General features: G+C 44.5%; 1 protein-coding gene across 1 annotated transcript in view; it reads left to right on the forward strand.

The window, feature by feature from the left end:
• Positions 1–3,315, forward strand: part of LOC112409977 (protein WWC3-like) — a 120,859-nt gene extending 117,544 nt beyond the window's left edge. Inside the window, 1 exon segment of the mRNA XM_024760363.1 lies at positions 1,244–3,315. Coding sequence (XP_024616131.1) covers positions 1,244–1,310 — 67 coding nt within the window. The 3' untranslated portion in view covers positions 1,311–3,315.
• The last annotated feature ends 10,289 nt before the right edge of the window (positions 3,316–13,604 follow it).

Raw genomic sequence — 13,604 nt, forward strand, 5'->3', positions numbered from 1 at the left:
CACAGTGTGGGTTCGAGTTTGCATTTAGCTCTTTTTAAATTAAAATACCCCATGTTGCCACATCATCTGTTATCTTTTTTGGCTGTAATGTCTCATCTAACAGATATAATTTACCTATTTTATACCCTGCTTCTTTCCAAACGTTTGCTCCTGTAAACAGCACAGTGATCTACATATAGATACATATGTGTATCACCTTTGCCTTTTTAGTTAACTTTTTTTTTAAATTTAGTTAACTTTTGATTGAAGCATAGTAGACATACAGGAAAGCATGCATATCGTCCTATATATGAAATATTTCAGTGAATTGTCATAAACCCTACATGGCAAGAATCAAATGTCATCAGCACCCCCAGATTTCCCACACCAGAATAACCACCATCTTGAATTTGAATAGTGTAGATTAGCTTTCCCTGTTTTTATTTTTTATATGAGGAAAATCACCCAGTCAATCTATTTTCTTTTGTGTCTGGCTTTTTAAAAAATTGAGGTGAAATTCACGAAGCATAAGACTAACCATTTTAAAGTGAACAATTCCATGGCACTTAGTACAGTCACAATCTGTATTCAGTTCCAGAACATTTCCGTCACCCCAAAAGGAAACCCTGTACCCCCGGTAAGCAGTCACTCCCCATGCCAACCTCTCGTCAGCTCTTGGCAGCCACCGTTCTCCTTTCCGTCTCTCTGGGTTTGCCTTTTCTGGACCTTTCATATAAGAGCAGTCATACAGTATGCGGCCTTTTGTGTTTGGCTTCTTTCACTTAGGATAGTATTTTTAAGGTTCATCAGTGTTGTAGCATGAATCAGTGCAGTGTTCCTTTTTAGGGCTGAATAATGTGTGCCTGACGTCTAGCCTTAATTTTTTTATACCGTGAATTTTTACCTCCCCATCATGAAAGAGTATAAAACACTATAGCTATCTTCCTTCAACTATGATTTAGAACTCTGTGTATAGTTTTTCATTTATTCATAAAGAAAATATTTGCTGAGCATCTACGTATACCAGGCACTGTTCTAGGCACTGGAGACAAACCCTTGCCCTCATGGGGCTTTGTAACTTCTATTAAAATTTAGAGAGGGGGCCGGGGCAAGAAACTTCAGAGGGTTTGTATACAGATGTGCCCTGGGGATTGAAATTCAGTGTGTTCTCTGAGTCAGAAAAGCTGTCATTGATGGCAGAGCCTCTTGCCACCTTTCACTGCATTTCTATCAGCCTCTAACCTGTAATTCTTTCCAATCGCAGGGAGAAGATAGCATTTTTTACAAGACCAAGGATTAACGTACCTCCTCTGCCCGCCGACGATGTTTGATGTAGTGCTTTGTACACATAAAGTATTTATCTGCCTGTTTTATTTTCATGAAGTTCTTAGACTAGCTAAATTTGTCTTTAAAATATTTGTGCAAAGCTATTAATATACACATTTTGTAAAAAATAAATAAAAACAAAACACATATATCTATACATATATATTTTATAATAGTGACGGCAACAGGGCTTGGTTTTTCCTTGTTGTGAAATTGACATCTCTGAAGACAGGTTATTTTATAAGAGATCAATTATCATGTTAAGAGTGTACAGTTTTTACGCTGTTTTATTTGACTTAAAGGCTGGAAGACAGAAACGAAGTGAGTTCAGGCAAATTCACTGTATTGTAATTTATTTATAGTACTTTTTTTTTCCTTGAAGGAAAATACTGACTTTAAGATGTATTTTAAGACTGAAATTTAGTTCTTCAGTATTTGTCATGCGGTAGAATGGAACTTTGGGGCCGGTTTTGTGTCTGACATCCGAAGTGCAAACACTATGTGCTGAACTCGTCACTCGTCCCGTTTCTCCTGTGTGCATTTATCATGTATATTGTACACTTTCGCACCCTTTGTGTTCTGTTAAGATGCCACCTTAGGGGCTCAGTCCTGAGTCAGTGCGGCGTGTGCGTTGCGGAGCTCGGTCTCCCGCGCGGGCTGGGCACCCGTAGCCCCTGGTTTCCGTGCACCTTTCCGTGCCCACCCCGGGTCTGAGGCTGGTCACGGAGCCCCCGGCAGCCACACAGTCCACCCTCACCCGGCCTCGGCAGCCCCGCCTGCCTTTCCAGTCCGCCCCATCTGATCCTGACCGACAAGGAGGGCGGTGGTGGAGCTTCTGCTCTGCTGCTCTGCCCTGCAGGAAAGTGAAAAGAGAAGAAGGAAGGTGCGTTTTCACTGAGTCACTGTATCCGCTGATGGATAGAGCAGTCACGACATGGACACGATAACCTTTGAAGGCGCTTTTCTTGAGGAAGCCAGCTTCCGTGGGAACTACAACTACCCGGCGAGTCACTCACAGGAAAGCATGTGCTTTCGATCGGAGGGCCCCCGCCCCATACTGGAGTCGTCCCAATATTTCTTAAGAAATCTTAGAACTAGCTCATGAGGCAGAAATTCTTTACGTAATAAAACTATACCATCCTTTAAAAATGCCAGGTGGTATAGTTTGCCTAATACGTATTTATTATATATGAAATGCACTCTCCTTCATGAGGCCTCGGAGAAGTAAACGAGGTGAGTCGCACAAAATGTAAAAGAAAACGGAACCCTCCCCCTGGGTCTTTGTGCCCCTCCCTTGAAAGTGCCCCTTCCCCCTTAATCAGCAGCATCGCTCTTCTCCTTGGTCTGTAAGCACTCCCTTGTATAACCCACCTTCCTTTTCACATTTATTAAAAATGAATTTTGTAAAAGCATTTCATTGATATGTGACCTATCACGGACAGTGAAGTTGTCTGTGGTGGTAAGGCTGAAAACTGTGTCCTTTTTCACACTTGTCACTTCTTGCTATGTATTTCTGCCTCTAGTCCCGGTTTTTTTTCTTTTTTCTTTTGCTAATTTCTCTGCATATATACCCACAACAGAGGTAGAGACACAAAACACGTGAGTGCTGGCCAGAAGTGACACCCCCAGGAGACAGCGTTGCTGCTCGGGTCAGGTTGGTGGCAGGCCCTCTCTGTCCCCAGCTGTTGAACCTTCAGATTGATGGGTTGGCTGCCGCTGGACTCGGGGGGGTGTGTGGAGAGCAAGTCATATGCGTCTGAGGTACATGGCTCCCCAGACGTGGGAGAGCCCCGGCCGCGTTGCCGGGCCTGTGTTTAGGCACTGCCACTTGAAGCTCTAAGTGGGTGGAAGGGTTGAGGTAGCTTTCCTGCTAACCCCTACAAAGTAGCAACGTGGGAAAACCCACTGTGCCAATACAGAAAGCCCGCAAGGGTTTTCAAATGTCACTGCCCACTAGACACAGGTTTCTGTTTGGAATGCTTCCCCACCCCAGAGTTAAAAAAAAAAAAAGGAAAGAAATCGCTCCTTTGCCCCACCAGAAACAAATGCAGCCCCAGCTTTGGTGTCAGTTCAAGGAGTGCTGTGTTTTGCGCCTTTCCCCTGTGCTCCGCCTCCCTCCTGCGTCTGTCTGCTTTCGCACCTGAATGAGACCATAGTCAGAAAGGAAGGAAAAGCTAGGCTGATGAAGGACGGGGAGGTGACGGGTCCGTGCTACTCGCAGTCTGTGCTGGAAGTGGCACGTGGACAGCGACAGAGGCCAGGCCAGCAGGCAGGGCACGAGACACCCTAACTGGCTTCTCTTTCGTGATCGATTGTGCAGCTTCCGACTAGTTAAGACTGCCACCCCCTGGAAAATATCCCACATGTCCGAAAAGTGAAGTCCTGTCGTCTTAAGGGGTATTTTCTTATGTTTAAGTTTGCCCATAATCGTGCCTTGGACAATCCGAAGTCTGCCACCAGGGTCCTTTAGAAACAGTGTGATGAGTAAAAAGGGAATTCGGTCTTCACTTCATCTGGTCACGTAATTGTCACCACCGAAATAAGTAACCTTCTGTTGTGGGAATAAGTTATAATCAGTATTCATCTCTATTTTTGTCACTGTTCTAATTGTGTCATTTGTATTGTTTGAAAGTATTTCTTCTACAAAATTAAACTAACCTGCCTTAAGAACAGAATGGAAATGTGTGATTTTTAAAAAAAAATGTAATTAGAGACTTAAATATATTAAAATGTATATAATTTTTTTCAACATAAAAAATAGAGGAATGTAAATAAAATAGTACAATGAAGACACATGCAGCCCTATCCCCTACCCCTTCAACATGGATCATCCTTGGCCCATCTTGTTTGGTCTACACACTCAGCATCATGTCTTCTGGGCTCGTCCGCATTGTAGCCTGTGTCAGGACTTCACCCCTTTCTACTGCTGAGTAATATTCCTTTGTGTAGATTGACCACATTGTGTTTGTTTGTTCGGCAGTTCGTGGCCATTTGGGTTGTTTCCACTTTTGGGCTGATAGGGATAATGTTGCTGTGTACATTTGTGGACATAGGTCTTTATTTCTCTTGGCTCTATACGTAAAAATAGAATTTCTAGATCATATGGTAATTCTATGTTTAACCATTTGAAGAACTGCCAGACTATTTTCCAAAGCAGCTGCCCATTTTATATTCCTACCAGCAGTGTACAAGGGCTTCAATTTCTCCACTTCCTGGCCAACATTTGTCATTTTGATCATTGTCATCTTCACAGGTGCACAGTGCCATCTCAGCGCAGTTGTGTCGGTTTTTAATTCACAGGATCCATCCCCCCTACCACACACACCCTTTGTAATTTGTGTGTTTTCTGATCTCCCACAGCCTGGACTTGGCTCATTGTATCCCTGGGTGTAGTTTAACATGTTCCTCTGAACTTTATTTCCTAAAAATAAATGCTGAAAAAAAGCTGCTGTTGAACCTAAAAGCTTGATCAGATTCCAGTTCGTTTTTTTCCTTTCTTTTTTGGGGGCTGGGATGGGTGGCAAGACATACCTTCATCCATCAGGTGACTTACAATGTTTCTTTTTATAGGGTTTGCAACTATTGATAATCAATACCTAGATCCATTAATTCACTAAGGGTTGCAAAATGATGATATTCTCTCAATTTTTAAAACATTATTATTTACTTTGAAATGCCTTTATAAAGAGAAACTTACTAGTCTCTTTGGTTATCCAGTGGTACAGTTTGTATGGGAAAAGCAAGATAAATGCTTGATTTTTTTCTTTATTGACCCGTTTTGAAAATAATTGTTTCCCCAGCACTGTTATAGTGGTGACCAATTTTTTTTGGTTTTTGGAAATTTTTTTTTTTTTAGTATCGTTATTAACACGAATTTAAATATGTTTGCTGTGCTTTAATCCATTGGAGTGGTTATCCTTATTAACGCTCACATTCCCCCCTCTGTAGCTGGGGCAACCTCTACTGGTTGACTGCTGGGTCCTTTTTTATATGTCCCCAGGACTCTGAGATGGCTTCCTTGCTACTGAAACGGAGCGGGACCCTACAGAGCCTTCCCGGGGACAGACACTTGCCCAGGCCCTGTGTCCCCTGCCCACCTCTTGTATGTAGAAAAGCTTTAGCATCCTAGACCTTCCCTGAGTTCCAAAAAGAAAAATTTAATAGCAGAAAAAAAACACCAGAAACCAAAGAAAATATTCAAGTAAGACTAATAACAGTTTAGCCATAAAACAAGGTCAAGGGTCTTTGGTTCTTCCTCAGGGGCTACAGATAATACCCTGGGCCGTAGTACCCTTCAGTTGTCTGCAGGCACTAAAACCTCCACCAGGTGGAAGAAGTTAATTGCATGCTGGTCACATAGACCCCAGACCAGTTGGAACCAGAAGGTTGAGATCGAGATTTCTGATTTTTTAAATCACGCTGTTACCTCACCATCAACCAATGAGGGAATTATGCACGAGCTAGCTGATTACACACCCTGTCACCCTCTCCTTCACACTGTCTTTAAAAACCCTTCCCTGAAAGCCACTGGGGAGCTCGGGTCTTTTGAGCTAAGCCGCCAGTTCTTCCTTGGCCTTGAAACAAACGCTGCGCTTTCCGTCACCACAAGCCGGTGTCAGTACATTGGTTTTGCTGCTCCATGGGCGAGGGGACCAAGTTTGGTTCGGTAACACTACCCTGCTTGACCAGATGTTTGTGACCTGGAAATGGTCATTTCTCCAGGGAGGCTTGGTTTCTTGGTGGCAGGAGTACTCGTTACTGCTGGGTGAGTCATTGTTTTTAGATTTATTGTCTGTCTCTCTTAAGTAGACTGACAATATTTTCTTGTCACGCATCTCAATTTTTGCTTTGAAACAAGGGATCAGACACTGCCACCTCATTTTGGAGCAAGATTTGCAGGCCCTTGGTTACATCCAAAGGCAGAGGCTGCACGTCTTTTGGTTTGGAAACAGCGTGTCTGGGACCTGTGGCGAGAGGCACGCAGCCTTTTGGAATCTATGGTTTTCCGTCTTTCCCACCAACAGACACTCTGGCCAGATTGCTTTTCCTACTCTGCAGTTACAGGCAGAGTCCCCTGGGTAATAAACACAAATTGTTTTATTGCAATGGAATTAGTTTAAAAGAAACGCTTCACAGCACTGCCCAATAGAACTATGTGCAATGATGGAATTATTTTATATCTGCACTAAAATATAGTAGCTACTAGCCACATGTGGCGATCAGGCACTTGACATGTGGCTAGTGTGACTAAGGAACTGAAATTTATTTTAAAAATATTTTTTAATTTAAAAAAATATTTATTTATTTATTTAGGCTGTGCCAGGTCTTAGTTGTGGCGTGCATGTGGGACCCAGCTCCTCGACCAGGGCTTTAACCTGGGCTCCCCGCATTGGGAGTGCGGAGTCTTACCCCCTGGACCATCAGGGAAGTCCCTGAATTTTAAATTTTATTAATTTAAATTAATTTAAACTTGAATAGCAGCTTGTGGCTAGTGGCTACCATATTGAAGCAGTGCAATTTTACCCTGTATTACTGTGTAAGGGGAATAATTATGTCCAACTGGCCAGGGGTTACATGCCCTGCTTGTCCCCGTGGGTGGGCTTATGTGAGTTGACAATGGTGTGCAAATGAACTGGGCCACATGGGGCTTTATATATAGGTGTGTGTGTGTTAGATTGTGAGTCTTTATAACTTTTTCCACTTGGCTCAAAATATGCTAGGTATTTTGATAAGTATATATAGGGGTACACATTTTTCCTTGCGTCTCAGGCTCCAGTAAGGCTCTGCAAAGCGCTGCTTACTCTTTCCAGAGCCCTCACTTAAGCCTCAAAACGCCCCCAGGTGGTGGATCCTTTTACTACCTCTACTGCTCCCCACTTTCTAGAAGGGAAAATCGAGGCTCGCAGAAGCTTGACAAATAGCACAGACAATAATACTGTAATGTGCTTGTTATGTAATACTTCAAGATGGTGTCTGAGAACATTTGAAGACAATGTTGGTTCTGGTGTAACACTGTATCCCAGAGACAGTTTTTTTTTTTATTTTGTTTTGTTTTTTACCATGTAGTGTGCTTCCATGTCTATGAAAACTTCCCTTCCCTCTCTGTGTCCCAGTCACTGGGTTCCGCTCCCCAGAGATAACCACCCTTTGCAGCTTCCTGTGCATCAATTCTGAAATAGTCTATGAAGATACAGGCAATCATACTTCCCACGTGCCAGCAGTACCACATTTAAGGGATTATAATGAAGCAGAGCTTCCAGCATGTTATACAATGGTGAACTCTTTAAAATGACTGGGAAGGGCCTGCCCTGGAGGTCCAGTGGTTAAGATTCAGTGCTTCCACTGCAGGGGCCTGGGTTTGAACCCTGGTCGGCCGGGGGATTAAGATCCCTCATGCTGTGGGACTCGGCCGAAAAAAAAGCCTGGGAAATGGAAGATTTGGGTGAATCAAATTATACTTTATAAGCAGGGTTTCTCTGCTTCGGCACTAGTGATATTCTGGGCTGGAACCTTCTCTGTTGCAAGGCTTTCCTGGGCACTGTAGGTTGGTGAGCAGCATCCCGGGCCTCCACTCACCAGATGCCAGGGGCTGCCTGCCCCGAGGTGTGGCAGCCAAAACTGTCCCTAGACAGTGTCCAATGTACCAGCAGCAGATAAGAGGAAAAAAATGTAAAAGATTCAAAGGGATTAACAAGTAGAAATCTGTGAAGAAAACAGAAGGTGCCAGTATGGAGAAATTAAAGCTTAACGGTTATTACATAAGTGTTTGAAGAATCTTTTCAGGAAGGATGTTAACGGCTATCTTTCAATCTTCACACATAGCAGAATAAGAAGTGAATTTAAATGGAAGAGAAATTAAGGCTGGACCTACGGACGATGAAACGGTAACATCAGTTCTGAGCTGCCATCTTCCTTCCTAAAGATTTTTATGAGCAGAATAACCTAGGATGATTAGGAATTGTTCTCTCGGGGCTTTGCGGTTAAGATTTGAGAATCTTCAAGGAATGAAATCTGCCTTAAAAAGTAGCAAAATGTACATAACCCATGATCATGTCTCCTACAGTGCTTTAAAAAAAAAAAAGCAATAGCTGTTTCTTGTTACAAAAGCAATGTATGTTAATCGTAGAAAAATTAGAAAATGCAGCTAAGCTAAAAAGAAGAAAATGAGAAATACCCTTAATCTCACTATTGAGTGAAATACTAAGGTCGATACTTTAGTAAATTTGCTTCCCAGTTGTTTTCTCTGTTCAAAGGTATTTGCTTCCGAAGACATAAATATAGTAAACTGTAGGGGGGGAAACTCTTCCCTTCTTCCCTTCTAGGTTCTTTGACTGGTCTAATAATTAAATTGACATAAAATGGACGAACAGGAGAGAAATTTAATTTCCTACGGTAGGAGAGCCCATAGAATTCTGAGACTCCAAGAAGTCACCGAAGCAGGCAGCTTTTATACCTTCTAGACAAGGAAACCATAAGTTTGTGAAAAATTGGAGAAACAAAGGGGTTTGGGCGTGGGCTAGCAAATTAGTGCAAGTAACAAGGTTTGTTTATACAGCCTTCCAGGTGGTGAATTCCCTGTCTCCGCAATAAGGATGCCTTTTATCTACCTGGTGGGGGGCAGGGTACCTTCACATGCCTTTGGGGGGACCAAGGAAGGTCAGAGTGTCTTTTATTTGCACAGGCTGTTTCTTAAGTAACTGTAATTCAAAATAATCAGTATGCCAAGTGGCCTATTTTGGGGGTGGCATCTTCTGCTTCCCTTCAACACCTACATACATTCGTCGGATCATTCAGCACATAATGCTTTGGAGCTTGCTTTTTTTCATTTAAGACACCGTGAATGTCCTTCCATGTCGAAAAGTATTACCAGATCTGTTTTAATTCTTGTGTTGTACCGATGTCTTATAAACTTAACCTACCCTCTGTTTCTGGCCACTTAACTTGCTGCTGGTGCTTTGAGGTCATAAATAATGTTGCAGCAATTCTTCCTTTCACGATTCTTTCCGTTCCTTTCCTTTTTTCCTAATGAGGTTAGTTCCTGGAGCAAATGACAGCAATAGCTCTTGGGGCCACTCTATGTTTCAACCCGCGCATATTTGCAAGGTTTTGGGTAGGAATTGCTAAACATCCCACCAGGAAGATGGTTCAATTTACATTCTTATGGGGGGGTAATCTTTTCTTTTTTTTTTAAGTCCTTGCCGAAAGGACAATTTCATGGGTGGAGGTGGAGGATGTCGGAAGTGATCTCATTCTGTTGAAAACTGTGCGCCCCAGTTTTAGGCTTTTCCTGAATTGCCTGTTTGCTGTAATGTTCTTCACACTTGAACAATCACCTGGAGAAGAGAAGGTGAAACTAACCTACTGGCAAAAAGAATCGCCCCACGACGAGGAAGGTGCCTCCGCTTGAGTCATTTCCGCCAAGCCGGAACACAGAGCAAGTCACTTCGGACCTCGGAGGGCATTTTATAGACCGCCCCGCGTCCCAGCTCCCGTCGATTCTTGGAACTCCCACCACCGTAGTCCCGGCAGCCCAACCCCAGCGGGCAGCGCGTCCCGTGTCGGGGACGCGGGGGTTCTCTGTGCACCCGGAGGAACCGACTGTAAGAGGTTTGGAAGGGCCGGCCTCCAGAGCCGAGGTGACCCAGCCTGCCGGGCAGGGCTGAGTGGCTGGACGGAGCACGTGACGCTCGCAGCCTGGCTCTCGGCTCGGGGTAGTGGGGGCCCGCCCCGCGCGCCGAAGGCTGAAATCGGCTTCTGCCTCCGGCAGGAAAATGAGCTTGTCAGTTTCTGTCTCTAGCGGACCCTCAACCCCCTGGAGCAGGGGATTTCGGTAGCATTTAAATTTTATATCTCAGGAATCTGAAAGCAAAAGGTAAGTTGTTCATCACTCAGAAAAACAAATGAGAGGAAGGACCTGGAATACCGTACGGCCACTTTGTTGATTTTTAAAATCGAGTTGAAAATAATCGATCGCTGTGCGAGACAAGGGCCGTTATTTAGCCCCAAATTAGAGACTGACCTTCTGAACAGAAATGTGGTTAATCAGGAGGGGATGGTGGTAAAAGGGCCCGGGGTTAAATATAGAAGGACATGAAAGCTGCCGGAATAAATAGCAAGTAAGTAACCCTGGCCTGCTTGTGAAACAACCCATTTCACATCTCTTTCAGGGGCGCCAGCGAAGGAATGTTAAAATTGCAATTTAAATTCAAACGAAAGGAAACGAATCTATATGAAACTGGAATACAAATAAAAACAGTTCCTGCTTTTGCTCTTTCACATTTCAAAAACGTTTATGTGGTTTGGCAAGAAAGTTGATATCTTCACAGTTTAAGTCTGAAATATGCCATTTCAAATTTATGAAATGATCACAGTTGGAATTTTCTAAGTCCCTCTAGGCAAGGCTGTTTCAGTTGTGAATGAGAAATATTGACATTGTACATATTTTCTGTAATAGAAGACTCACTTCCGCAGAATGTGATAAAAATTAGAAAACGTATAATAATGAGTTATTGCGAATTAACTTTCATGTCTGAGAGATCAAGTTCTTTGCCAGAAGATTTAGGAAAACAGACACGAGTACAACCAATGCTCATGCACTAGCGCTTTACTCTGAACAGTCAAATGTTCAAGTAAGAAGTGTAACTACGAGGTGTCACTGTTGTTTTCTTCGGCAAAACCACGTTGATACTGGAATGCAGGTATCGGGAGTAATTAAAAGCATTATTCATCAGTGCAATTGGTATTACATCGCACTGATGAATATGCCTCAAATTAATGTATTTGATATACGGTTTGAAACATGGACCCTCTATGCAAAATATGTATATTCACTCTGTATTTTAACTGTCATTTTGATTTGCACAAAACAGATTTATTTATTTAGTTCTCCATTGCATTTGATAAAGACTTTTTAAAAATAAAAGACTAAATTATTTCCTTTCATTACTAATCCCCTTATTGAAATCCTATTACCTGCGTGGAGCCTGGAGTCATTTGGGTCTCCCCTTCTGTGTGCCGTTTGTTTCCCACAGTTGGTGGAAGGCTAGGCCAGCCGCCCACACCAAACACACCGCCCTGAAAGGAGGCCAGAGCGAGGCTTCCCGGCCACTCGCTCCTCGCCTCCAGGGACTTCCAGGGTCTTCCCCCGCCCCCCCTCCCCTCCTCGCCCCGAGGGCGTCACGTGGCGGCGTGGGCCCGCCTCCCGGTGACGTCAGCGCGCTCGCAGCCGTTGAGCCGAAGAAAGGATGCTCTAGGATGCGGTGCAGGTGGGCGACCGGCCTGCGCCATGCGGCACTGCAGGTAAGGGACTCTGCAGGAGGAGCCCCTGCAGCCCGTCGGCGAAAGTGGGGTTTCTGGCTGCTGCGGCTGCTGCAGGCACCAGGCAGCAGGGGGGCGCGGAGGGCGGCTGCAGGCTCACGCGTGACTTGGGTCTTGGCAGGCGCACCCTGGGAAAGTGGGCACGGGCCAGACTGAAAGACCCGGGCCTCTTTCACAGGAGGGGAAAAAAATCAGGAATGATCACAGTACAGGCATTGTAAGGAGAGACAGGGGCTGCTCGTCAAAGATAACTGTCTACCGACGGTCATTGTGCTTCTTAAATAATGACACATTTACTGATTCTCCTTACAGGGGTTTGTCCTCAGTAGCCAGCCAGATTTCTTTCAAAGCCAAGCTGCTTTGCTTGAAATGGAATGGAAACTTCTTGGTTAGCATTTGAAGAGCTAGATGTGCGGTCTAAATTGTTTGGCATTATTTTGCAAGGTTCCGGCATTTAAAGGGGATATGTCAGAAATGTGTTTGTTTTCTCCGGGTGTTTTAAATAGATTAAAAAATAACAGTATCCAATAAAATAAAATAAAGCTTCCAATGTGCGTGTAGGAGAGTGCAAACCAGCTACATCTGTTAAGAACAAAAAGGTCTTTAGAAGGGGGTGGAGATGGAAATGAACACCAAAAGCCATGAATTTCCACTGTTCTTTTTAATTCCATTGCTAAGTAATTTGCTTGCTGAAAGAAGGGGCTTGATGACGCAGTGGCAGATGGAGGGGGATCAGCTGACTTCAATTTTAGCAGGACAGGAGGTGGGATTTTAATGGACTCTTGAGAGTTATAAGGCATTTCTTTAAGCCTTTGGACACCCTGATGTGTTGCTGCAGTGATTCAGTAATTAATTTACTGCAGTTTTCTTCATTTGGTTCAGGTTGGCTATTAGAGTCAAGGTCCTCAGGCCCCTACCTTCCCTTGTCCCCCAGCCCAACCCTAGACAGAGCAGATGAGAGACAGATGTAGTAGAGACCTGATTCCACTTCTGGCTTTGGGACTGTGGAACCTGGGACAAGTCACTTTGTGTCTTTGGGAGTCAGTTTTCTTGTCCCCAGAGTGACCAAGGAATTTATATCAGGGTTTCTCAGCCTTGGCACTATTGACGTTTGGGGCTGGATAAATCTGTTTGTTGTGGGCACCGTCCTGTGCTCTGGAGGATGTTTGTTTAGCTGCATCACGGGCCTCCACCCACTAGATGCCAGTGGCCCCCGCCCCCCAAGTTGTGACAATGAAAAATGTCTCCAGACCCTGCCACTTGTTCCCTCGTGGGGCTCCATTGCCCCTGGTTGAGAACCACTGATTTGGATGATCTTAAATGTTCTTCTGGCTCTGGTATTCTAGAATTCATTTTCCTATGGTTTGTTTCATGCTGAGCCCTAGGTCAGAGATCCGATTCCCTTTCATGATGTTGTCAATGCGGAGCCTTTTTTATGCTGTGGGGTTCCAGAAGTAGCTTCAGTCAAAAAGGGGAGGCCTGTTTTGTGTGCCAGTCGTAGCTGGGAAGCTAGCTTGCCAGAGTGTCAGGGAAAGAGGGAAAAGCACAAGCAGTAGACCAGCGTGTCTGGAACTGGGGTAGACCAGAGTCCCCATCCTTATCTGCAAAAGTGGGAATAGGACCTGTGTGGAGGTGTCGAGGGGAGGGAGTGAGATAACGCGGGTGCTGGTGCCCGTCGTGGCCGTCACGGTCACGCGCTTTACGCTCCAATGTAGGACTGGCCGTGAAAGGTCTGGCTCTGACACTTCAGAGAGCGGCTTTTGCTGCACCACTTCACCTCTTGGAATCGTTGCCGAAAACATAAATGGGGCTACTGTACTTGCTGGTCCTGCTTCTTTGGCTCTTGGGGGGATCAGATGGATGTAAGAGGGTCAGCAAGCTGGAAACTCCCGGGAGACAGGAAGCAGTCATGGCAGTGGCATTGCAAGGCATGGGCTATGTGTAGTGGGTTTGGGGGAGGGAGCTTATAATGATCAAAAAAT

This window comes from Neophocaena asiaeorientalis, unplaced genomic scaffold (assembly GCF_003031525.2).
Source record: "Neophocaena asiaeorientalis asiaeorientalis breed wild unplaced genomic scaffold, Neophocaena_asiaeorientalis_V1.1 scaffold827, whole genome shotgun sequence".
NCBI lineage: Eukaryota > Metazoa > Chordata > Mammalia > Artiodactyla > Phocoenidae > Neophocaena > Neophocaena asiaeorientalis.